Raw genomic sequence first — 27,451 nt, forward strand, 5'->3', positions numbered from 1 at the left:
GCGCCCAGTTAACGCAGTTTGGTTCGTGCGCGCACGGTGCGCGCGCGCACAGTGAGCACGCGGTGCGCTTCGCGCACCGCGCGCCCACTTTACGCAGTTAGTGCCGTGCACGCACGGTGGTCACGCGGTGCGCTGCGCGCACCGCTTGCCCACGTTATGCGGGATGGGCCATGTACGCACGATGCGCTTCGCGCACCGTGCGCACATGGGGGACATATTATGCGCATCTTTGTGAAATGTATTCTTTGTTAATTTCATAAATGTTATAAGCCATGCACAAAAGGTGCCCTTCGGGCACCTTTTGCACACGGGGTGGGGAGAATGTGGATAATTTTTTAAAAAAATTTTTTTTTACCGTGCGTAAGCGTAATCGGCGATTTTCCCAAAAAATTTATTTTTTATTTTTTGGGCTTGGGGGTTGTTTGGGGACCCCTATATCAATGCTGTGTGGTTAGGATCTAAAGAAACTGCCTCTTTAGACATTTTTGGGCTTCGTTTTTGCTGCCCAACTCAGAGAGCGCTCGCGCACGCCACCGTACGCGTACGGTAAGCGCACCGTAAGCGCACCGTAAGCTGGCTCAGATATATATATTGATTTAAAGGCTATTTTCTCAGAATCTACTGAACAGATTTACACCAAACCTACAAAAGGCACTTCCTTGACCTGAGGACTACCTCTCTGCCAAATTTCAAGTAATTCTGTTCAGCCGTTCGGGCTGTAGCTGTGTCTAAAGGTCCTATGGAAAAATGCATGGGAAAAACCCCCTTTTATCTCAGCCCCCGCTTGACGAATCCCCCCGAGACTTTCAGGGTAGGAGCGGAGCGTAGCGCCCCACCTATTTTGAAAAATTCGCGAGGATTCGTCGACCGACGCCAAAGTTATTCAAAATAGAATGTTGCGGATTTCCTATGGAAACGTGGTCCTAACTATAACTACCTACTGGCGACCGCCAGTAGGTAATATACTTATATATATATATATTATCAAACTATCCCTCGCTCAGGAGGTCGACTGCCTATGTCAAGACAGACGAGAGACTCTAAGACCTCGTGGACCTTTGGCAGCAAAGAACAAAGACACAATCACAAACGAAATCAGAGAAGAAAATGTGCCAAAAGAAAACAAAAACAAAAATGTGGGCTGAAAAGCGTCAAGGGGGAGATGGAATCGCTTTCAAAACAAAAATTGAATATCAGTAACAATCCAAATGCAGTAATCAATCTAACTAATGTACAGTTATCTTCTGCTGAAGAGAACATTTTGGGTTTGGGATTATCATTCTGTCCACCATGTGACTTCAACTATGTGGATACTAGAATGGATACCTATCGTTTTGTGAGAAAGCTTAAGTTACATAAATTCCATATACTCCAACCCAAAAAGGCCTTAGTCCCTTCCACCTCTAACCCGATTAGTCCTCCTTTACTCACAGCGGGGGATGCAGCTTTGTTTCAAGATGCCTGGTCTCTAGTTGCAGAGCAAGAGGAGGGAATAACAACAAGGGAACCAGGATTAATTGGCAATAGAGGAACTTGCGAAACTCCATTTAAACCTAAATCTACCTTTCAGCCCATTTTTTTGTACGATAATTTGGATGTTTACCACGAGCTGGTGACCCAAGATCTGAAAAAGCTATATACATCATCTAATAGGACTTTTCGCAGCAGAAATAAACAGAACCTTAATTATCAGAATCTTATAAAAAAAACTGGGATCTGATACCAATGTAATTGTGAGACAGGCAGACAAGGGCGGAAATGTAGTCCTGTGGCCACGCCAGTTATATATGGATGAAGCGAAATTACAACTTGATGATATAGCTTGTTATCAGAAGAGCAATATTAATGTGGTTAAAGCGGCATGGCAAGAACTTTACCTTAAACTCCTTGCTTGGAAGAGTGGAGGATTATTGACAGAGGCTGAATATCGGTTCTTAAAGAAGGAATACCCAGTTATCCCTACATTTTACCTTATTCCCAAAGTGCATAAGAGCACCACAATTCCACCAGGCAGACCGATAATTTCAGCCATCAAGAGCATAATGGAAAATACCTCCAAGTACATAGACTTTTTCTTACAGGAGTGGGTTCGCAATTTAGCCTCATATGTACAAGATACTTCGGACTTTCTCCGCAAAATTGATCATTTAACGTGGGGTGAAGATATGTTCTTGATGACTTTGGATGTGACATCCTTGTATACTTTGATAAGGCACTGTGATGGTCTCAAAGCAACAGAACATTATTTAAACTTGAGACCTATGAACTGCGCAGCACATAACAAAATGCTTATGTCGATGGTATCTGCATGTTTGGAACAGAATTGTTTCCTGTTTGATAATCAGATTTATCATCAGATTAGAGGTGTTGCGATGGGGGCCTGCTTCTCCCCCAGCTACGCATGTTTACACATGGGGCTGTGGGTGGAGCAGGTCCTGAAGCGTGACCACTTGGCTATCATTAAGGAACATGCAGTGATTTATTTGAGATATATTAATGATTTGTTTTTTGTTTGAAGGGGCACAGAGCAGAGTGCAAAGGATTTTGTAAACTTACTCAATGTTAATTGTTTCAATCTTGAATTTACGTCCTCAATCAGCAAACAAGCAATATGTTTCTTGGATGTTGAGATTTTTGTAGACAACAATGCATTAGCCACTAGACTTTACAGGAAGTTGACTGCAGGCAACACTATCTTGCATGCCTCAAGTCATCACCCTCAACACCTCATTCGGAGCATCCCCTATGGGGAGATGCTCCGCATCAGGCGTATTTGCAGTTCTGATTCAGAATGTGACATTGCCCAGGAGGCAAGCAAACTAAGATTTCTTGCTAGGGGTTACTCTCTCAAATCAGTTGACTATGCTATTCAGAAAGAAAAGACTCATTTCTAGAACAGAAGCACTGTCACCAAAGGTTAGATCAGAGAGGTTATTGGAAATGACTCCTAGTTTTCAATCGAGAGTAATTCTTACATTTAGCAGGCAACATCAAGAACTAAGAAAGATTTTTAACCGCAATTGGAATTTGATCCAGGGCGACCCAGTCATTGGGGGTACCATTAACAGTAAACCGGCTATAACATTCAGAAAAGCATTTTCAATGAGTGATGGGCTAGTAAAAAATAATAGTCCTGAGTCTGTCCCCGCAGCTACTTGGATGTCCCAAATGAAAGGCTTCAGGAAATGCTCCAGCTGCAAAGCATGCAAATTTGGTTGCAGCAAAACTCACTTTTCAAGTCCATTCAAATCGACACCTATTGAGATCAATAAAAGACTAACGTGCAAAACCGAATTTGCAATTTATGTGCTTGAATGTCCCTGCGGGCTTAAATATGTGGGAAGCACTAAGCTGCCGCCTCACAAAAGAATATTGCAGTACATTAGGGCCATCTCTAACAAGGATCAGGCCTACCCCGTGGCCAGACATTTTGAACAAAAGCATAATGGCAGCCCCAGTTTCCTCCAATATTATGTCATAGACAAAGTATTACCTATAAAACGGGGCGGTAATCGGGAGGCTAAACTTCGATTACTAGAAACAAGATATATTTTAGAACTTGACACGAAGAATCCGATAGGCCTGAATTCGAGTGAGGATTTCTATACCTGTTTATAGCTCTTTTAACCTTAAGCCATTCTTTGGAGGCTATACAATGTGGGCTCATGTTGTAATCCTGTAAGGAATTTGGAGACTTTTTGTTCTATAACATCATGAATTATAGGAGTTCCTTCCATCTTTTCCTATAGTTAATAGAAGAAGCAAGCATGGATTTTTTCTGTAGCTTTCTTTTGGGTTCCATAATGAGAAGAGATACATTACGAATTTGAGTGGGCATAACTACGTATTTCATGGAACTCATAATTTAATATCATATGAAGAAAGGTACATCAATAAAAACAAAAAGTTTTTTAGATGAATTTTTTAGTCATACTCTTGGTGTGGGAATTGCAACGAGACAAGGTAGATATTCCTTGCCTTGATTGTCATTGGGTGTTTTTTAATATATACAATCAAATTTTGTTTTATTTACACCCAATGAGTTTTAGCAGGAAACTTTGGAATTATATTGTAAGGTGATTTTATGACCATTATAGCATATATTAGCCCACTTGGGCATGATCTATTGAACAGAAGGACAGCATGCATTTTAACACCTGGCATTGCATGTGGGTAAAACTGTTATGAAATCATCACATTGCACAATTAATTATTAATTTATTCTTCATATATAGACATATTTGGCTCAATTTTTACAGCTGTGGTATTTTATGGATATTGCTGTATTTATGTGGTTTTTTATATATCTTAAATATTTATTTTAATACGAATATTTATTCATATATATATTTATATTTATATATTTATATGTCTGTAGATATATGAAAGAGTCATGTTATATTTTGTTCTATAATGTGCAAAGTACCTCATTTAATAGTATTATAATGAGGAGAGAAAATGTGTGTGGATGATTTCAATAAGTAACTTTTCGCTGTCCATGACAACATCGCACTAAGGTCATATCCGGATGTATTTCCCTTTAAAAGCTGCTATTTCCCTTTGCAACGTGTCATGTGATCAAGGCCCGAGTGGGGGCTGAAACGCGTTATGTTGGACAGGCTTGATGAAATTCCAATAAACTAAACTTGATTGGCACTGATCCTTGGGTCCGTTCTTCGTCTTTTTAATAAAGGCAGCAACTTAGACGATTTACCTTCACTTATATATATATATATCACAAAAGAAGAAGGTTGCCCTTGTAGGAACGCCACACAGTTGGTAAGTATCTCCGTAGCTTTTATTTCAGGCTGCAGGCAAAACTTACTCTCTCCTCCCAAAATACGCCATATGCATTTCGGGCTCCTGCCCTTGTTCACTGGCTCATTCAAAACAGTCCTCACAGCCTGGTGGACTAAATACCAAATACCCCGCCCATCGTTGCTTAGTGCATTATGGGTATGGAAGTCCTTTCCTATTTTTCCATTGTGGATGCTGGACGGAAAGCTTGAATTAAAACTGTGCTCCCAATGTGGGTTACATGGAGGAGAAACATCAAAGTTCCTGCTCGTTTTTCGCCTGAAATATTGGATTTACCAACACCATACGACCCTCAGAATTTCAAGAGCCATCGGTCCTCTGTCATCGCGGCAGAGCGTCTCTGCGACGAGGCGCGCCGCAATTTAAGCACAAAAGAAGAAGGTTGCCCTTGTAGGAACGCCACACAGTTGGTAAGTATCTCCGTAGCTTTTATTTCAGGCTGCAGGCAAAACTTACTCTCTCCTCCCAAAATACGCCATATGCATTTCAGGCTCCTGCCCTTGTTCACTGGCTCATTCAAAACAGTCCTCACATCCAGGTGGACTAAATACCAAATACCCCGCCCATCGTTGCTTAGTGCATTATGGGTATGGAAGTCCTTTCCTATTTTCCCATTGTGGATGCTGGACGGAGAGCTTGAATTAAAACTGTGCTCCCCATGTGGGTTACATGGAGGAGAAACATCAAAGTTCCTGCTCGTTTTTCGCCGGAAATATTGGATTTACCAATACCATACGGCCCTCCGAATTTCAAGAGCCATCGGTCCGCTGTCATCGTGGCAGAGAGTCCCTGCGACGAGGCGTGCCGCAATTTAATCACAAAAGAAGAAGGTTGCCCTTGTAGGAATGCCACACAGTTGGTAAGTATCTCCGTAGCTTTTATTTCAGGCTGCAGGCAAAACTTACTCTCTCCTCTCAAAATACGCCATATCCATTTCGGGCTCATGCCCTTGTTCACTGGCTCATTCAAAACAGTCCTCACAGCCAGGTGGACTAAATACCAAATACCCCGCCCATCGTTGCTTAGTGCACTATGGGTATGGAAGTCCTTTCCTATTTTTCCATTGTGGATGCTGGACGGAGAGCTTGAATTAAAACTGTGCTCCCCATGTGGGTTACATGGAGGAGAAACATCAAAGTTCCTGCTCGTTTTTCGCCTGAAATATTGGATTTACCAATGCCATACGGCCCTCAGAATTTCAAGAGCCATCGGTCCGCTGTCATCGTGGCAGAGAGTCCCTGCGACGAGGCGTGCCGCAATTTAATCACAAAAGAAGAAGGTTGCCCTTGTAGGAATGCCACACAGTTGGTAAGTATCTCCGTAGCTTTTATTTCAGGCTGCAGGCAAAACTTACTCTCTCCTCCCAAAATACGCCATATGCATTTCGGGCTCCTGCCCTTGTTCACTGGCTCATTCAAAACAGTCCTCACAGCCAGGTGGACTAAATACCAAATACCCCGCCCATCGTTGCTTAGTGCACTATGGGTATGGAAGTCCTTTCCTATTTTTCCATTGTGGATGCTGGACGGAAAGATTGAATTAAAACTGTGCTCCCCATGTGGGTTACATGGAGGAGAAACATCAAAGTTCTTGCTCGTTTTTCTCTGGAAATATTGGATTTACCAACACCATACGGCCCTCAGAATTTCAAGAGCCATCGGTCTGCTGTCATCGCGGCAGAGCATCCCTGCGACGAGGCGCGCCGCAATTTAATCACAAAAGAAGAAGGTTGCCCTTGTAGGAACGCCACACAGTTGGTAAGTATCTCCGTAGCTTTTATTTCAGGCTGCAGGCAAAACTTACTCTCTCCTTCCAAAATACGCCATATGCATTTCGGGCTCATGCTCTTGTTCACTGGCTCATTCAAAACAGTCCTCACAGCCAGGTGGACTAAATACCAAATACCCGGGGTAATAAAACAAAGGCCAGCCCCGGAGGATGGGAAGGAGGGGGGTAATGCAGCCCCCCTCCTATAAATCTTTTTTTTTTTTTTAAATGGCCATGACCCGGGGGATGGGGTCCCCGGTGCCGATTATGGCCTCAGGAGGGGGACCACGCAGCCCCCTTCCAATTAAAAAAAATAAAATAAAATTGGCAGGCCTGGGGTATGGGGTCCCCAGGGCCAATACAATAGGAAAAGAAGGGGGGCTACACAGGCCCCGTTCTTAAAAAAATAAATTTAAAAAAAGACCAGCATCACACCGGAGGTCCCACCCTCTCCCTGCAGCACTCTGCAAACGTGCCCCCTGGCGCGTTTGCAGTTGGGGAACTAATTCCACTTGAATACTGGGGGTCCCTGGGGGTCAACTGGCCCACCCGGAACCTCCAGTATGCGCCAGGGAGCTGCGTTGCAGAGAGGTGTTCAGAGGCCACTGCCCTTTTTACACCTCTCTGCAAGGCAGCTCTGTGGTGCTTAATGGAGGTACCTGGTGGGCTAGTTGCACCCCTGGGACCCTCAGGATTCAAAGGGAGTTAATCCCCAAACTTAAAACGTGCCACGGGGCGCGTTTGCACAGTGGTGAAAGGAGATGGCGGGGCCTGAGGTGACATGTGTGCAAACATGCTCTGTGGCACGTTTTAAGTTGGGCAATTAATTCCTCTTCAATCTTGAGGTCCCCTGGGGGCCAACTAGCCCACCAGGTACCTCCAGTAAGCACCACGGAGCTGTGTTGCAGAGTGTTGTAAAAAGGGGCCTGGCCTCTGAACACCTCTCTGCAATGCAGCTCCTTGGCACATACTGGAGGCACTTGGTGGGCTAGTTGGCCCCCCGGGACCCTCAGGATTGAAGAGGAATTAATTACCCAACTTAGGTAGGTGTTTTCACTGTATTCTAAGTGTCTTTTAGCATAGCACTGGCTCTAGGCTCTAGGCCTGGTTAGTCAGATTCAGTGGCCACCAGTACCCGTCTGAAAAAGTTGTGGGCACAGGAGGACTTTCTGCTCCTCTGTTGGTTCTTTCTGCACATCTCTTCTTCTTCCTGCACTTTTCTTCGTCTTTGTGAACCTCTGTTGCTTCTTTCTGCATTTCTTTTTTTTCTTTCTGTGCGTTGTTTCTTCTTTCATCACATGTCCTACCTCTGTAGGCATAGTTTAAAAAACCTTTGAAATTCACTGAAAAAGCCGTAGGTTTCAGGCACGTTATAGTTAGAAATTAGCATTTAAAAAACCTTAGAAATTCACTGAAAAAACCATAGGTTTCAGAGACGTTATAGTTAGGAATTAGCATTTAAAAAACCTTAGAAATTCACTGAAAAAAAATAGGTTTTAGAGAAAGTTATAGTTAGCTGGACATTTCACTCATACCAAACGCGTGAAATTCCCCCGTTATAGTTAGTTCAGCTAACTATAACTCGCGCCTCCGCAATGCACTGCTGATGACGTCACATATTATATCACTCATGACATGGTCAGTGACATCATTGATAACATCACTGATGACATCTGAAATGACATCACTGATGACATCACTGATGACATCATCCAGTGATTGTGTGTTTCTCTAAAGTTTAAATACGTTTTAATATATATAGGGAAAGGCGTGTTGAAGAATGATTGGGTGTATGAGTGTCTGAATGGATGATTTACTAGGTGTGTGACTGACTCTGTAAGTGAGTGATTAAACATAACCTCCTGAATGCATGGGTTAGTGACTAAACTGTGTGAATGTCTGTATCCGTCTGTCTGTTGGTGTGTAAGCGGCTGCATGTGTTTGCGAATAGCTGCATGAGTGTCGATGTGGGTTATTGATTGGTTGTCTGAGTATCTGTATGGGTGCCTGAGCGTTTGTGTGGGTGGGTTGTGTATGACTCTGTGCATAGATGTGTGAGTGAGTGATTCACTGGGTGCATGGTTTTAAGAGTGCATCTGTGATGGACTGTATGGGTGGGTGAGTGTATGTATGGGTGTGTTAGTGATTGAATGTTTCTCTCAGTGGTACATGTGTGAGTAACTGCATTTATGAAAGGCAGTATATATGTGTGTTAGAGTATATAAATGGCTATATGTGAGAGTGTGTGATTGTGAGAGTGGCTGTATGGATGAGTGTGTGCTTGTATCAGTGATTGTATAGGAGCGTAAGAATGTGGTAGTATTTTTATGAGTAAGTGAGCTGGTGTGTGTATAACTGTATAGGTGAGTAAATGGGAGTGTGATTAATTATTTGCTTGACTGACTAGGTGTGTGACTACCTCTATGGATGAGTGGCGGTGTGTGAGTGTCTATATAGGTGTATAAATGCATATGATAGTCCTGTACTGAGTGACTGTAAGTATGAGTGACTGTACAAGCGAGTGAATGGATGTGTGTGTAGACCTAAGAATCAATGAGTGGGTATGTAGTTATTGGTATTGGAGTATCTATGGTTTTGAGAATGGCCATCTGTAATTTTGAGTGGGTGTATCAAAGGTTATATTAGGGTGTGAGAAGATGCATCAATTTATCACATGGATGATGTCATCAGTGATGTCATTTGAGATGTCATCAGTGATGTCATTTGAGATGTCATCAGTGATGTCACTGACCATGTAATGAGTGATGTAATATGTGACGTCATCAGCAGTGCATTGCGGGGTCGTGAGTTATAGTTAGCTGAACTAACTATAACGGGGGAATTTCACGGGTTTTGTATGAGTGAAATGTCCAGCTAACTATAACTTTATATATATATATATATATATATATATATATAGATATGTATATATATATATATATATATATATATATATATGTATATATATATATATATATATATATATATACACTATTTTATGTAACCATGCCGAGGAGCTTGGGGACTCACTGTGTTAAATGGAAAGTAAATTAATATTTTGTGAGTCTCGACTAGACCAGTTACCAATTAATTAGCTCACTAATATAGTTAGGCTTCTATCTATTCCCACAGGTGACCACCTTTTCTGTTGCATAGATCCCATGGAAGACACAGCTAGCAATTGGTCCTGACATTCATTCCCCGTGACAAGGCCATGTTTGTGACTATCAAGTGTCAGTCCGAGCTAGGTGCTCTCCTTATAACCTGCTGCTTCATTCTAGTCAGTGGTGACAGCTGGTCTTATTCTCAAATCCTGCATCCAGATCTAAAAGCATCACAGAAATCTGCCCAGCACCACAGCTCAGCACGCTTTCTGCACACACCAGAAAGCTTGAGACTATGTGCGTCCCAGCAGAATATGAAGCGGTTATACTAGTATTCCCACAATCAGTACCAGAGGAGAAAGGACAATAACCTTCTACTAAGCAATCGTGGTACTCAGGACTGGCTTTTTCTGGCCCAACATCAATTGTGATTCTTAATTGCCATGCATAGTCAGAGGGCGTGGGCACACAAAAGTGACCAGAGGATGGTAGTTTTAAAGAAGAGAACAATGTTAACTCTGCTCAGTTGACTGATTTTGTGACTTAACTCGAATGCTGCAGTTCTGTTAGTCTAACATGAGATGTGTGATACTTGACAGGCATGCATCCAAAGCATCAGAAATGCTTTAGTGAAGAAGTATTCTTATATTTAGTTCTAAGATTAAGACTAATGCCCTTCTCCTCCAGAAACAGCATCTTCATCAGAACAGTAAGGAAGGAAAATGCCATTCCAGGCACACTCATAAAACAATAGGAGCTGTTGCATCCACTCCAGCTCTGGAACATGCAAATGACCACGCCACACACGGAGCTCCATAATACACGTCTTTATTCTTCGGCATGCAACCGTTGACTGAATGAACTACCTCATATACTATATTGACTAGACCCAGTCACACCCCAATACCTCCCAACTGATTACATAACTTTGTAAAGAGTCTGTCCAGGTCCACAAAGGACCTGCTGCACGTGATCACACAACACTACAGAATCTACTCAGCTAAAGAGTCAGATAGACTTCAGAAGACTTCAGAAAATGTCTTCTTCCTCGACCAGCTGACTGCTAAAAACAAATGTGTAGGTGTCGTGCCGGAGTGGATAGATCAAGACATATGCACATTTGTGATAGTAGGTTATGACTACTGATATTCAGTTGCAGTCTTCAATATGGTCAACCATAACATATTACTTTTGAACAATTATTTATAGGATAGTTGTGGCATGAAGCTCCAGGGCTGATGTTCATAGTTTCTCCTAGGAAAATATAAATGTATCCAAACTGATAGTGTTTATTTTGTAAAATAATAATACCAGGCTTTTTCAGCAGCCCGCTGCCAGAGATGCAAAATGTTGGGGTTGCTGAATAGTAATGCTGAATAGGGGGATTCCACCCCAAACCTCTTTCATTCATCACCATACACTTTCTTCCTCTTTATCTCACATTGGCAAAGTTTTTTTCCATCCCTGCTGTCTTCCTTCGCCACTGTTTTCCATCACCTTTTTCCTCCTTTTTTCCCTTTTCTGCCTTTCTCTCGATCAAAATCTGATGGTGAAAAATAAGTTATGGTCCTCAAAACTGAGTACCAGTGAGTCCCAATTGCACCCACCTGCACAAACAAGCCTTTGCAATGCAATCGTCCTCGTCTTTGGGACCTTATATGTATTTAGCTACGCAGGACATTAGCCTGGGTGCTGAAACATCTACTGTTGTTTAACATGGAGGGAAAGTAAGCACCAAACTGTGTGACTCACTAGGTATTATTTTTGTTTTTTAAAACATAAATTAAAGGCATTGTCAATTACAATACCAATAGTTTAAACTCGCGTAAATGCGAGACCTATCGCATTGCAAATGCTTGCTAAAACGTCATCACCAGCAAGACCCAGCCCACTTAAAGCCCTGTATACATGCCAACATGTATTGTGTAATGTAATAGTTAGCATGCACATTGATAAAGTGACGTGATCGGTCAAGCCCCCTTTCGTACCACTTGCAAAAATCAGCATTTGTGAAAGCATGTGTTGGCGCCACCAAGCCAGGCTATTGGCTTTGTCAAGTGCTCCCTTTTATTAACAAGTGTCCCAGTTATACACATTATCCCCATTATATGAGTATTTATCCAAATGCAATAGGTTTCAGGTTGCTGATATTTTCATTATTGGTTAATTCATTTAACTTAATTTTTGGTATACCTGTTATCTTTTGGATTGTAATGGGGTATCTACTTCACTAATGGATTTTTATGGTTATGAAATAATTTAGAACGTGGCTGTGTCCTTTCCAAGCAGTTGTCAAAGGAAGAGAAGTTTTGAACCCGGGGACCAATTTTCAGAGGCCACTAAAGTGAAGCAGAGTCGTCTGGGGCGCTAATGTTGCTGAGGCAAGACAGAGAACAACGGTAAAAGTGGACATATAGCACAGTTGCGGTGGTATATGAGGGATGTGCAAGGGGGTCACTGTTGGGCAAGACTTCGAAGAGTAGCAATTGGGTCAGTGCGAGATGGCACAGGATGCATAACATCAGGTCTACAAAAAAAACTGCTTGGTGTTAGAAGACAAGACTCAGAAATACGAACGGGGCAGATGCGACTACACACTGGGGTCCCAACCAAACAGAAGCTCCAAAAGAGGGAGAGAGTGCATGTATCGGCTAACGAGACAAGCTTACATTTTAGGAGGAATGAGAGATGCTCTTCTCTGTGTTTCCTTATATCTCATCATCATAAGCATCTTGGGCAGAGGACAGGACTTTGGCATTTTGGACTATATATTCCATTTGGGTATACTTATCGCTAGGATCATCTCTGCAGATGTTAACAACATACTTGTTAAGCGATACAGAACTCATCTTCAGTCTATTCACACTGTTTTTACCCATTGTTGTATGTTGATTCTGCTGTTTGCAGTTCATTACATAAATAAACAAATGCTGCAAAAATGAATTGCGGATGCTGAGTGTTACATTATAATTGTCACTTGGCTGCATGTTTGCTAATGTTATCCTGCCGTGGTTTGTCCTCCAAACTGACACTCAACGTGGAAAGAGAGCCCAAGCAGGCTGTCATTAACAAAAACGCAATAGAGTTGTAATTGTGATGAAGGTGGGCTGACAGGGATGCAACAACAGGGTGGACGGTCCACCAGATAGAAACAGGTCAAATGTGAAGTGTCAAATGAGAAAAAGAGAAGTGGCTAGCGATAACAAACTCGCACAATTTTAACAGATGTATTAAAGGGTAGTGGACATGGTATGATTTGAGATCTTTCTGCCGTGTGGCCAGTAGGGGCGGCCTTTGTAATTGGGGGTCAGGATTGTCCGTGGAGAAATTCTGGACAACCATAGGGTTCCGGTGTGCGCCCAGTGGAGGAGCAAGGCTCTTACATCCACATGTGGGGCACACTCGAGATGCAAGGGGGCAGTGGAGCCTGCATGGCCCCAGGAGGTGCGGCTTGCTCCGTGCTCAGTGGGACACTCCATGGATGCGGCGAGAGCATGTGAGAAGGCACGAAGTACTGTCCATGGGAGGCTGCACAGGTAGGCCCCGCCAGGACCCTCACACACAAGCAGAGGCCCAGCACCACCACACCCCGCCCCCCTTCCCCAGTAGAGAGCAGTACACAAAATCAGCTCCAGTTCTGTTACCGAAATCTGCTCTTTTTTATTGCAGCCTTCAAACATTTTACTAATAAGGTGTGCACTTACCATGTCCGTTTAGTTTCCTTTCAGCTACCAGACTGCATTCAAGGAAGCAGCCAGTCTCCTCAGACAGAGAGCCACTGACCCCCCACAGGCGACAATCATTTCGGTTTGCCACCTGCCTCCTTGGTCCAGTATCGGTTGGTGGCTGTTCAGTGTGACAGGAGTCTGTCGTGGTAGCCCCGAGCTGCTGCATAGCTGGGTGACGGTCAGTAACTGAATGCACTAGTGGTCGGCAATTTCAATTGGATTTGCCGCGAGCGGCGGCGATAATGGGGATGAGGTGTCGGCCACGCTTTTGGTATCGCGCTTTCTCGTCGTCGCGGAAGATGTTGCAGGCGTAGCACCCTGTGGGTGCAGCAGCCGGCGCCACCACCGGGTGCTTCATAGTGCTCTTCTATGGCCCTGCTATGTACATTGCGCCGCCTGGATGAAAGAAGGGCCCGGCCCGCCTCAGCGGCTACCCCTTCTGTGTGTGTGTTTGGGGGAGATGGGTCAGAGGGGCGACGTATAAAGAGGGCAGTGCAGGCCTGAAAGTGTCAAGGCATCTCCGAGTGCGGACACATTCAGAGCAGCACAAGAATAGGCAGTTACAATAGAAACAAGCATTGGCATAGCCAATAGGTCTCGCTTTTGGGACCTTATAAGTATTTAGTTATGCAGCACAATATCCTTGGTGCAACAACATCAACTGTTGCATGGTTAAACACTTAAAAGGTCCCAAAGGCGAAATGGAATGGAATGGAATGGAAATTATTCTTGAAATTTTGCAAAACACAATAATAATTTTTTCTTTCAAATAGAAAAAAAATCAATTTCTTCCCCAGCAAACGCGGCACCCACGCTTTAGCAGAACATGTTTAAAGATGAAGTGCAGTTGCTGCGCATGATTTTTTTTCTTTTAAATTACGGACCCAATTTGTAACTTAAATGAAACCAAAGTGTAAAAACGTTTTTTTAATGAAAATTAGTGTGGGATAAGCAACAAAGGGTGGCGGTGGATAGCTACTCTCGAACATCTTCCAGACCTCATAAATTATCTGAAGACGAACATACTTCAGAATTGCGGTTTTAGAAAATGGCGACTGGAAAGAATCCAAAAGCAAAGCCTGCAGCGAAGGTTAAAAAATCAGGTGTCTGCTTTCACTTCCGAACATGTCACATTCACTGAACTGAAGGAGATGGAATGCCCTCCCCTTGGCAAGAGCAAGCGGAGACAAGAAGCATGCAGCGTCCTATAACCCTTTCATTCTACTAATATGAACAGCCTGCGATATGCAGCGCATTCTCTCACTGCCAAGGCCTCTGCACCGTATGCAAATACGACGTCCCGAGGTGTAGCTCCAGTGCGTGGCATGCCCACAGTGAAAGCGAAAGTAATATAGCAATTTTATTGGGCCTGTCCATTCAATGAGGAAAGCGGTCATTGGAAAAAACAATATTTTGTTCTGGCCAAGCTCCGGAGCAATTTTTCTCGTTCCGAAATAGTCCTTTGAACGTTTCTTCTGTTGTTGAAATGGAACAGAATGCTTACTAGACCATGATTCTAATTTATTGCTAATTAGACTTATGAAGGAGTCCTAGACGGTGGTATTATTGTCTATTTAAACATGATTTAATTATTATTAAATGTCAGCTAATGTTTTAACATACATATCTAAGGGAAAGCCGCACTTTCAGAAAAACACGTCTGTCATACTGCGCATGCACCACAACATCATTTTGTACATCCTCCATAAACATTCACTGCAATGAACATTCCGGTTAAGTTGTCCCTTGAGCCTACGAGCTCACATTGTTCATCAGAGCAAGCATTTCATTGGATATTGTTTTGTTCCAGTAACCATTAAGCACTGGCAGTTATTTTAACAGGACAAAAGTTTCCCATGTCTACAAGCCAGCTCTGACCACAGCGCGAAATGTGTTTGTAAAGTTTGGGATCACCCCTACGTGTGATTAATGGGTGTTTATTGTTCCCGACTCAGTGGTACTCATTTACGATGAACGCTTGCTGGTTGAAGTCCTGTAACAAAATAAAAGTCTGTCCTTTGCCCGTTTCCTGGAAAAAATGGCCCGTTAGCCACTTACGATATAACACGGCTCCAAATACCGCAGATTCGTCAATCTGTTCAAGCCAACTGAAATAAATTAAAGAGCAATGACCTTCTGCCGTTTGTCTTCCAACAAACGGCTGCAAAAGGAATGTACTTCAGTGGGCCACACACTATTATTCTTTGTCAGCCTTTGTTAAATATTTTGAAACGGAGCCTCAGTACGGGAGCCTGACAGAGCGGACTGCGGTGGATGAAAGGGCAGAATGGGAGTGCGGGTGGGAGGGGCCGAGAAGGACTGACGGGAAAAGGGATCCTCGGTACAGAGAGCCTGACGGAGCAGACTGCAGACGAAAGGGAAGAATGGGAGTGCGGATGGGAGGGGCCGAGAAGGATGGACGGAGGGAGGGGAGGTAGGGGAACAAAATAGTGCCCGAGTAAAGGGGCCGGTAGCCGTGGCAGGATACAAATGACGACATCGTCGTCATGAGGCGGGACTAACTATCCTAAAACCTATCAGAACGCTTTATTTAGGAAATAAGCCAATAGAAAACATGGGCGGAGAGTGGGTGGAGCTTCCTCGAAGCTTCCCCACTATAGTGTATACTGCATGCCTCGCAAAGCGAGCAGCGCATGCGCTGCTACGCTAGCCGAGGCCTAAAAAGCATTGCAAATTGAGTGCTCCCAGTTCACCCTCTTCCTTAGGCTTTTGAAGGTCTAGGGGCCCATTTTTACTGCCTTTCCCTTTTATTTAGATGAGAAGTCATTGGAAGTCAAAGAATAGAACTTAAATAGAATGTTCACTGCCCTGCAGGCGACCACAGAGGTCGTGTCCAGCCACGGGATTTATAGGCTAACGTTTGTTTTAACTGAGTTGAAAGAGATTCCTTGCTCTTAATCTTGCAAAAACGTAGTTCTCCTGTTTCAAGTCTAATAATTAAGTATTACTCTGCTAGGAACCTTTTTTTACTACTTTCCCCTCATGCCAAAACAAAGGGATTTAAATATAGACCGATCTTTTACTTCACAAAAAAGTGTGCTATTGTAAAACTGTCGAATTAAAGCGCGTTGGCTTAAGCTCCTAACCTCTCACACCGATCTTCCTGCTTTACATCAATACTGAAAATACCTTAGTTTGAACTCTCCATAACAACATTTGCTCCTTTAAAAGCCATAATAAACGACTCAGTCTGCCTCATCCTCATTTCTCTAGTTCTATATGCCACACCTCAAAAATCATGGTATCTTCTACTCCAAAACATAGAGTACATATGCCTGGAAACTTCCAGTTCTATCCCTGTGTCACCTCAGAAGCCTGGAACCGTGTATCAATCCACAGTTGTCTTTGTCACAGAAGATGAGTAAAAAAACTCTAAGACTTCCTTTTTGAATCCCACTTCTCAGAATTCCTTCTATTATGCCCAATCTCACAACCTCATGGCAGACACCCTCTTTCAATTTCTAGATGTATCTCTGTTTTTTCTTTTGTTGGATTTCTACACACGCCAGACCACATAAACATTCTTCTTTAAGATGTTCTATATTAATAATATTGTTTCACAAGTCCCTATGGGTGCACTTCCGCATGGAACACGCTTATGAGTAATCGAATAGCATAGCCTGTGTGTAATCCTGTAATATGATTAATTTCCGAATCTCTCCCCAGGTTTTTTTCAGATCGAAGCAGACACTACCCCTTATCTTTCTGTTGAAGAGATCGTCAGCACTGTTCCCTTTGGACCTGCCCGCTTTGGACACCCTTGCTTCTACAGCCCTAAGGATGTTACATTTGGAAAAATCACTGTAATGTCTGGCGAGAAGATAATGTTCAACTCAGTAGAAGAAGTTGATGGCGTACTGTCTGTGAACTGTGGAGTGGTAAAGAACAGCCAAAATCACTCGTTTTCAATAGCCCTGTCATACAGGGGGGAATTTTACGAATGTCAGGACGATCAGATTTATACTTTGAAAGAGATCGTCGAAAGGAAAATCCCTCGCAGTAGAAAAAGGACAGTCTTTCTTCACAACCTTGTTAGTGCATATGAAAATGTAACTAACCCTTTCCCAGGGAATTTCAAAGGACCAATTGTGCTCTCTCCAGTCTATGAAGTTCAAGCTGTGATGAGATGTAAGTACTATCAGAGTTTATTAATTGTATTTGGAAATCCAAGAGGTGGGGGTTGGGGAGGAGCAGACCTTTTTTGTTGGCACCCAAAATGTTGATTGATTCTTCTAACCTTATGAGTTGATAGATGTATAATGAGTCACTTGGCATTAGTATATGAATTATTTATTATATAATTAATTAAAATCTTCCTAATAAAACAATGCATTAGGGAAATATCGGTACACGTAATACAACCTTATACAGCAGACAATTATGTTCAAATAGTCAACACATTAAAAAAAAAAAAACAACAGCAGATTCAAATTTTGTACATTATTGCGAAATTAGTCAAGTCAAATAGTGCTTTATTCGATCACTAGTATCATAAAAGCAATGTGCAACAACATAGAAAAACATTAAAATTCAATAATGGTTCGCATCAAAATTAAAGTTAGAGTTAAAACATGATTGAACTAGGTTAGCAAGTTGCTACATTTAAAAAAGGTTATAGGATAAAAGAGGTATACTAGTAAGGGAATTAAAGACCTAGATGGTGATATTTTTCCTTTGAAAAATTATAAAAACAAACATGTATAAAACAGTGAAAGGAGAACCTTTAAAACACCACCAAACAGTAAAATGTCGAATGTGAATATATACAGACTGTAGAGGAGATCTCGTAAGTAAGGAAAATGTATCACAAGACAGGACACTCTATATTTGGAAAGCACGTGCATTCCTCCCAAAGGTTCAAGATTGATGATCTCTACAGCATATTGTAATGAGTGCACAATGCAGGAGGAACTGCCGTTTTTACTTGCCACACGGCATATGTGGGCCCTTCAAAGCTTTGTGTCTGATAATCCAGGCGCGACTCAAAAACTTAGCCACCCCACAAATAATAAGTGTGCTTAAGTCAGTTTTGAGGATACGCAGGGCAACCTTATATTCATGAGTGCCCATGGATTTACACATTGGTTTTATCCATTTGGACCTGACGGTAGAGTAAGCCGGGCATACAAATAAGACGTGGGACACACTTTCCAACGGGGCTCTGCAACAGGGACAGGCCTCGTTTTGATGTTCATGCAGGCTCCATTTAGAGGTTGTTGCATGGACTGGGAATGTGCCAAATCTAAATTGGGTGTATAGCAGCCTATCGCGTGGAACCTGGATAATGTCCAGGTAAGGCTCTAAGCCTCTGCACTGCTTATGACTGAAGAATTCAACTGTCAATCTCCCTAATTTTGTTTTGCTCAAGCCAGTTCCAATAAATACGCTTCGGCTCTGTCTTGTTAAGTGGGACTTGAGTATCCCATGATTCCGAAAGTCCCAACTGTGTCAACGTCTTTCTAGCATTGGATATCCACTTGACCCTGTGCCCCACATCTAGATTTGTTACTTCAGTCAGGGCAGCGACTTAATGTACGAGTTCAGGGGTGCGCATTAAACGTGCCCAAAAGAGCAATGGGCGCAACTTGGCAATGTCCCTGATCGACCGTATACCCATATCAAACATTAAGGGTGTTAGTGGGGTGTTGCGAGGGAGCATCACCAGGTCCCTCACAAACTTATGCTTGGATCTACAGATGTCCTCAGTGTTGTCAAAGCTCCATAGCTCTGCACCATACAGTGCGGTGCTAACTGCTTTGGCTCCATAAATTGTGAGGGCTGGTGCAACCGGCCTACTATACGAGGACCGGTGTTCTTTACTTAATGCCCCGACTAGACGCTTATGGTTCATAAGCATCTTTGCTAAGTGGGGCTTCCAATGCATTTTGTCGGAAAGCCGTATGCCCAGATAATCAAACATGCTTACTCTTTCCAATAGGGTGTCTTTTAACGTTAAATTGTATTTAAAAGACTCGTGAGGATTAAAAACCATACATTTTGTTTTGGTGGTGTTTATAACTAAACCCCTTGAGTCACAAAATAGTTGGTATCTGTTTAGCAGTTTTTGCAGCCCAGATGGAGTTTTTGACACCAACAAAGTGTCGTCGGCAAACAAAAGGGTTGGAACTTTGTCGCCCTCCAGGAATTGGCGCGTCGGCCGAGACCTCCTGGAGAAATCTCACCACCCCATTGACATGTAAAGAGAACAGGGTGGGGGCCAATACACAGCCCTGGCGGACTCCTTTGCTAACTGGTATCTTTTCCGTGACTTCCCCTTGGGGCCCCCGTCTCACTTGAGCATAGTTTCCTTCATGTAGACGAGTTAAAAAACTAAGGACTAGGGGTGGAATACCCAGGTCCCTTAACGTCTGCCACAATCTTGTCCTGGGTATGAGGTCAAAGGCAGTTTTCGGGTCAATAAAGGCAAGGTAAAGACTACCCTTGCCAATAACAACGACCTTCCAATATATAAGTAATAATCTAAAAACATGGTCGATCGTGCCTGTGTTGGACCTGAACCCAGCCTGGTATTGGGAGAGGACATCTTCCTCTTCTACCCAGGCCTGTATTCTCTGGAGGAGAACCCTCCCTACCAGCTTCTGCATAGCATCTATTAAGCTTATTGGCCTATAGTTTGATGGGTCTTCCCTATTCCCGTTTTTGAATATTGGGACCACCATCGCACCTTTCCAGGAATCTGGGATTGGGCATCCATTAGCTATGGAGTTCATCAAGAGTTGGATATAACGTGACCAGTTTTTTGGATCAGCCAGAAAGAGGTCGCCTGGAAGGCCATCTGGTCCAGGAGCCTTTTCCGGGACTATTTTTGTTATTGCCATTTCGATTTCTACCATAGAAAATGGTTCTCTAGTGTTCCCTACCAGAGGGATGTCTGTGGAGTCGCTTAACTCCTCCAGACAACCATCAATAGGAGCGGAATATAGTTTCGTGAAATGGTCACGCCACTCTTGGCTTGAGATATGGTTAGATGGAGTGGAGGGATCTCTACTATTGCCCTTGCTTACTAAAGACCAAAACTGATTCTTATTTTTGTCCAAGCTAGTAACTTTCAAGTGTGCTTCATCCCACTCAATTTTGGCATGATGAGGGGCAACCTTATACTCCCTTCTAGCTGATTTGATCAGACTGGGATTCTTTGACCTGATCGCTGCAGCTAGGGCTTGTCTATTTAACCTGCATTTCTTAGTAAACTACAAATGTTGTCTTTTTCGGAGGACCATAGGTTTATTGTGATTATGAGTGGCTGAAAAAAAAGTACTCAGCTGCTCTATGGTGCGAGAGTGGACTAAGGAAGCTCCTGAAGAGGATTCAGTGTCCAGCAGGGTAGCCTGTAGCGCTAATGTACTTGTCATGACAACTTCCTTGATGCCGGCTAGCTTTATTTCTTGGGATGAAACCTTATGCCATTTCAGATATCTTTTTCAGTTCGAAGAGGTAATGTCTATAATGGAAGTAGGGGGCCTAATAATCTGAGAAGAAGTAGGTGGGGTCCAAAGGAATTTTAATGTCATACAAAGAGGATTGTGATCGCTATTGGTTGTATTGCCCACATACACGTCTACCATTTTATCCCATAGTTTCACACCCACTAGGATGTAATCTATGCGCAAAGGGGAACCTGCTCTATTAAAAGTATTAGCCCCCTGGGTATCTGAATGGGTTCTAGCATTGGCTGCTCTAAGGTCATGCTCAATTGTCAGAGCACTTAGTTGGATTGCGCGCGACGTCCATTTGCTAATTGGTGGAATGTTTACGGGGGAACCGCCCATTATTTTAAATCCCCATCCTCTAGCTCCAACATATCCTCTAAACTCAGAGGCTCGAAGGTACAATCAAAATCAACTGCAACTATAGTTTTAGCATGGAGCGAGCAACTGGATAAAGAATGTTCTAGGATTGTAACAATAGGTGACAGTTGACCTCCCTTCGTGCCTCTGATATAAACATTGAACAGCTCCAAAGTGCCCCCGCCCCTAGGTCCTTTAATAGAGAGTCTCAAAATATCTGGGCTTTGGGTTGGCTGGACCGTGATTGTACAGTCAAGGGCTATGCTCACCCAAATAATCAATCCACCTGACGGACGCCCGCTCCCTTTTGTGGTTGCTGGAATACAGTAACAAGCGTAACCAGATTTATAAAGTGGAACCAGGCTCCAAGTCTCCTGAAATAGACATATATCATGATCCTCTATCAGGTTGTTCCAGTGTGGTAGTAGAAGCTTGTTTGTTAGCCCTGCCACTTTCCATGATAGAATTTTTAACTGCTGTGTCGTAAAACCAGATCAACGTCAGAGGCGCGGGTTAGGATTAGGTTACAAGTAAAGTCTAAAGAGTCAGGAGTTGGTATGAAGTCTTGCGGCATGCAAGAGGTGATCTGATGTGGGCCCTGGAATTTATGCTCTGGCACGTCCCTCATTTCGTCCAGTGTACCTTTATTGGTAGAAAGAACGAAAGGTTATTGTGGGCTATGCTTGTAACTAGGGGTCAGGATACTTTGTTCTCTATAGTGGGTGGGCTCGATATGCAGCCAGTCGACTGCTTCAAGCATCGAGCCACCCTCTAGCTGGGTTTGGAGCCTGGCCTCGAAGATCGTATGTATTCGCCTAAACTGTAAAGTTGAAGTGGCGGGGGAGGGCAGGTTCGAAATTCTAAAGCTAGGAAATTTTTAGCCAAGTCAACATTGGAGAAAGTAAGTTCAATACAATCATAGGGCTGGGTAGAGATTGAATGTCTACGTGCCCTTGTGATATCTTCGCGAATCACTGAGCGAACGCCTCTAGTGTAACGTATCCAATGTATGACTTTGTTGGTCAAGGAGTCTGCATTTTCTATACCGCTATTCGGGCCAAGTTTGGGTACATTCGCCATATAGATGTTAGGGCCTTGTAATGGCGGTAGGGTGTATGGTTCTCTCCATTGTGTAAGTTTAGGTGGAACATACGTAGTCTGGGCAATATCCGTGACTTGATGACAGCCGCCCAGAGTAGGGTGGCCCTTGGTCAAAGCAACTAGTGGGGTATGAGGTTTCTTTATTGTCATGGGCCTGAGATTACTCGAACCTTCAGGTTTAGGAGCTAGTGAGATGTGGCTTGTGGGTGTTTCTGAGGATGATGGGACTTCTTGGCCCATAGCTGCCCTTACGGTGCGAGTTGGCCTAGCCAGAGAACGACTCTGCTGAACTTGAGCTGATACCTGTTTCTCGGGATGGTGTCCAAGCCGAGCCGGGGGAAGTATCGACTTAACCAGGAGCATAAGCTCCTCAATCATACGTTTCAGAGATATGATATCCGACCTTAGGGGGTCACTGGGCCCAGGTAAGCTGAAAGAAGGTCGCTCAACGATGCTACCTCCTTGCAGGATACCTGGTAGAGTCTCTTGTTTGATAATAAGATCAGAAGCAGCTGCAAGTGGGGCAAATCTATTAGAGCATTGGATATTGGGCTTTGTTGAATTAACTTCCTTGCAGGGTGTTTGATCAAGAGCTGCCTTCCCTTTCATCCCAGCAAGGTCACTTGCTGCACAGGTGGAGAAGTGTGGCTCACTGGTTAGAGTAGGCAGACCTGGAAGCAGAGGTCAGCCCGGGACCAGGGTTCAATTCCCGGCTCGGCTGGGTCTTGAGTCCATAAATTGTCCATGGACTCGATAATTCTCGCTCCAGTGCATACTTGATTCATGGGTTCACACTCTGCAACTCTGGGCAATAGCTTGCTTAATCTCCACAATGGCCCCTCGCGGCGGGATGCCTGGCTTTCACCTTGTGGATGCCCTGCTGGGTTATCTCACAGGGGAATACCAGGACGGGTTCCCTAAGCAAGCGCTTAGAGACCGGTTGGTGATTTGCGCTATATAAATATCTGCACACACACACACACACACACTTTTATTACTCAAGTGGCCAGAACCCTTACGAGCATGTTTCTGAAACATAGTAGGGACAGTAGGTAAGCGAACTGGGCTTCTGGGATCAGAGGGGGATTGGCTAGTATTGCTAAGAGGCCCTGGTTGATCTTCCACCAGTATGTTCTCACACTCACTGATGAGCGTATCTATTCTGTCAAAAACGCAATTACTGGTGGCATGTTTCCGTGATTTCTTAGCCTTTTTCCCCTTTCCTACCCCGCAGTTCCCAGTGCCTCCCGCCCCCACTCCCTCCATAGTTTTCCTTTTACCCATGCTCAAAATACAGAATTATTTTAATGGCGACAATAAGTATATAGCAATTAGCACAATTATTTTGTTGGTTAATTATCCTTAGTGATAATTATAGGTGGAATAACAATCAATTTGACCTGTTAGGGGGTAAGGTTAGGATTGCAGAGTCTTACAAGTCAAGAGACAGTAAGTCCAAGGACCAAGTCAACCAGCCACAATTTAGAATCCACAAACGTGGCAAATTATGAAAACACTACTTTTGTCTTGGTGCTTGACAACTATTATATAGCCCTGCCTCTTCCTGGCAATGACGGGCAAGGACGGGTCCGCCCGGCTTTGCCCGGACGTGGCCTGCGCGCGGCCCACGCCGCAGGGTGGTGAGGCAGCGCTTTTTAGCACGATAGTAACGCCTCCCCCTCACCTGTGGCAGCGGTGACGCGGCGGGAAGGCGTCCCATTGCACCCTGGGACTTCGAGTCCCACCAGGGTGAGTAGTGGCCTTGGCGAAAGAAATGGGCATGCTGACGAAGGCAGAAGATGGTAATTGAAGCACCCTGGGCTTAGGCTCCCGCCAGGGTGGTAAAGGCAACAGTAGTGTCCGTTTAAGCCCCGCTAACAGAACGCTTTATATGTTTGATGTGTGTGGAACGTGCACCATTTCTGGCAAGCATATTGCATTCTATACTTAATTGAAAGAGTTTGGTGTAAGCATCTTTCAGCCATTGGCTTCTTTTTTACATGACTCGCCTCTGCTCCTCTTGATAAAAACAAAACAGAAACCATACCACGACAGCTCTGAGAACACTACCCACCGGCCGCGAAATTAGTACTAATGTACAGAAAAAAAGTGCATCGTGAAGTGCAAACAATGGTTCCGAGTATCCCCTGTATGCGACCCCCTCATAGACAGCCATGTATGGCAGACACTGTGATACGATAAAAAAAAAAAATATATATATATATATATATATATATATATATATATATATATAGTACTTTATTATGATCAATAACATGATCATTCATAAAAATATTCTCATAATACATACAAATTCATATTAAAGACATAAGAAACAATAAAAATAAAAAAAAACATCTTCATACTCCCTTACATGCATAATTCAATTTGCGCTTGGAGCATGCATTTAAAAAATAGACATCAATATCATATTCCCTGTTGTGATGGTAATATAAAAATATGACAGAAGCATAAAAAATACTTTAAAATCATGTAACATTAAAATTGGATAAGAGAAGAAAAAAAGGGGAGAAAAGACCAAACTATCAAGTTAAGTCACAATGTCATCAGTGGGGCCTTGGTACTTACTTCCCCAATAATAGCCATATTCTTACGACATGTGCTTGTTCCAGTTTTAGACCTTCTCCGCCATGCATAAAGCATGTATCTTGATAATGTGAAAACAAGCCACCTAGTTGTATCTGATCTAAAAACACTTAGGGCATCTATGGGCCGTGAGAAAGACAGCACCCGACAGGCCGGAATAATCCAGGTTTTCCTCAAATTAGCGTAAAACGGCCAAAAGAATATAAAGTGCTCCAGTGTTTTAGGGCTAGCATCGCAAAAAGGGCACAGCGAAGTTACGGACACATTTTTCAAGTACATTTCATCGCGTTCAGTGGGAGAGCCCCAATTCTGAACTGTATATAAAGTGCACGTGTATGGGGGGTTCAATATCATCCATATAGGGATCAAATTTAAAGCAGCTTTTAATATCTAGAAAACGGGTTGTTAGGGAACTGACTATCCTAACTTTAGTATAATAATCAAATTGGAGGGAGAAAGAAGGGCTTGTGACCCACTCAGCTTCTTTTTCTCAAATGTCAAAATATCAGGTAGAGAGTGGATCACTGGTCCTGAAAGAACCAGGGTATGCAAAATCAGTACGAAGTACTGTTAAGAAACCCTCAATCACGTTTTTGCAGGTGGATTAAAGCGGTATATTTCGATTGTCCGCTCTGTGCTTGACAACGTGACAGCATCATCATTGGGTTAATGAATGCTTCCGCTACCCGGAGGTTTTTCCTCTGGTTGTTTCAGTAGTGATCGTGGAAAAGTGTTAGTGTGTGGTGAAGTGACTTAAAGTGAAAATGTTAAAAAACTCGTAAAACCAGACTATACCTTTAATAAAAACCGGGTTCGAGTTGGTTAAAAAAGCTCTGTGTGCACGGGTTAGACTAGTTACGGTCTAGTGCACTATAAAAATGTGTCCATAAAAAAGGTCGACATGTTTCAGCCCTCTCTAATGCCCCTAAGGGTCAAGTGGGCTTTCATCAGGACCTCACTAAGTGAAGGGGACCCAAATATTGATAGGTCTCCTAGTGAAAGAAATGGAAAAAATGTTCCACAAATTGTTCAATTTGAACCTATATTGATTAAAGAAAGGGAAAAAAAGGGGGGGGGGAAGGAGAAATAATAATCTGTGTTAAAATAATATATATGCTGTATCAATGCTCAAATCTCAAGGCATCAATCGTTGTAGCAACTGGAAAATGGCAATACTTTAATGGAGAATGGCAAATCGGCAAATATCACTCATTTCCGCATTAAATGATGGCAAAATCAACCCTCTTTTCTATATTTTAAGCAAGAACAAAAGCGAAAACTGACACAACATCCATTTTGTCATGTTGAACCCACTATGTACGGGTAATCATAAATATCGTTCGGATCATTACTAATTCTTGTATAGATTGCCAAAAATATTCTACAAGATTTAGTCTATTTCAGTGAGACAGATACACAATTAGGCAAAACATTGTGGCACCGAATTAGATAATGACGTAGTAACCGGTGGTTATGGCGGCAGGAAAACGTTTACACATAATGACATGTAATACCTAGAATGTGTTTATATTCCGCTGCGTTACAACTACATCAATGGCTAAAATCACAATGGATGCATATGAGTAACAGAAGGAACTATCATTGTCTGGTAATTTATAGAAGTGACACACATACAATAACGCGTGATGTTAAAGAATTACAAACTCCACAGCATTTACGAGGAGATAGAAAATTAAATTAATGGCTGTATGCGAAAGAAAGAAAGAATTACTGCAAATGATTGTAAATATTCCCGGTGTTCAGGGGATCAAATGCGTACTCGGAAAACAAGCAAAAAGAGGAAAAGTACCTTGTATCCCCAGGTCGTGGGCTACATCGAGTAAAGAGGGAGGTTGTTCCCGCTCTTGAAAAGTGAACAGGGAACAGAAGAGAAAAGGTATTTAGGGAGTCATACGTTACAATTCCTTAGCGGCGTCCTCGTGTGCTGGTGCCATTACCTTCATTACCTTTGCGGCGGGAGTACACGACTTGTACTGTCTCTGCCTCTTCTCACCCGGAATTGTTAAGGGTGCTGCTTGGCTGAGTTTTAAGTGGAAAAAAATAATGTACAGAGAAAGAGGACTTGGAGAGCATTGTCAGTCGTAATACGCGTGTATTAACGCCTCTCTTCTCAAGAAATAAAGAACAGAGAAAAAAGAGAAGAAAAAAGACGTTTTCTCATTAATATCTGTAGTAATATCTAAAACAAAGTGGTTATCAGAAAACTGCTGACAGGAAAAGAAAAAAAGAAAAAGTTGTGGGGGGATTAGGACGGTTCCTTGTCCATGGCATGATTCTTATTTTCAATAAAGTTATATTGTGGGAGTGGAATTATCCCTTATCCATGACATGATACTTTGTTCTTCATAAAGTTATGTTGACACCATTATTTCTTGATGCTCAGCCACAGTATATTGTCATTCAATCCGTGTGTATGTGTTCCTAAGCGGTAAACCCACCTTTGTTCCTTTTCATACAGTATGTTTTCTGCATTGTA

The 27,451-nt window shown here is 43.0% G+C and overlaps 1 protein-coding gene across 2 annotated transcripts in view; it reads left to right on the forward strand.

Annotated features, from left to right (window-relative positions):
- The window catches only part of THEMIS (thymocyte selection associated), a 584,027-nt gene that overhangs the window by 305,364 nt on the left and 251,212 nt on the right, over positions 1–27,451 (forward strand). For both annotated transcript variants that reach the window (XM_085611851.1, XM_085611850.1), the window contains exon 3: positions 17,105–17,566. In XM_085611851.1, the coding sequence (XP_085467977.1) occupies positions 17,105–17,566 (462 nt within the window). The remainder of the gene's footprint in view (positions 1–17,104; positions 17,567–27,451) is intronic.

The sequence above is a fragment of the Triturus cristatus genome, chromosome 6 (assembly GCF_964204655.1).
Source record: "Triturus cristatus chromosome 6, aTriCri1.1, whole genome shotgun sequence".
NCBI lineage: Eukaryota > Metazoa > Chordata > Amphibia > Caudata > Salamandridae > Triturus > Triturus cristatus.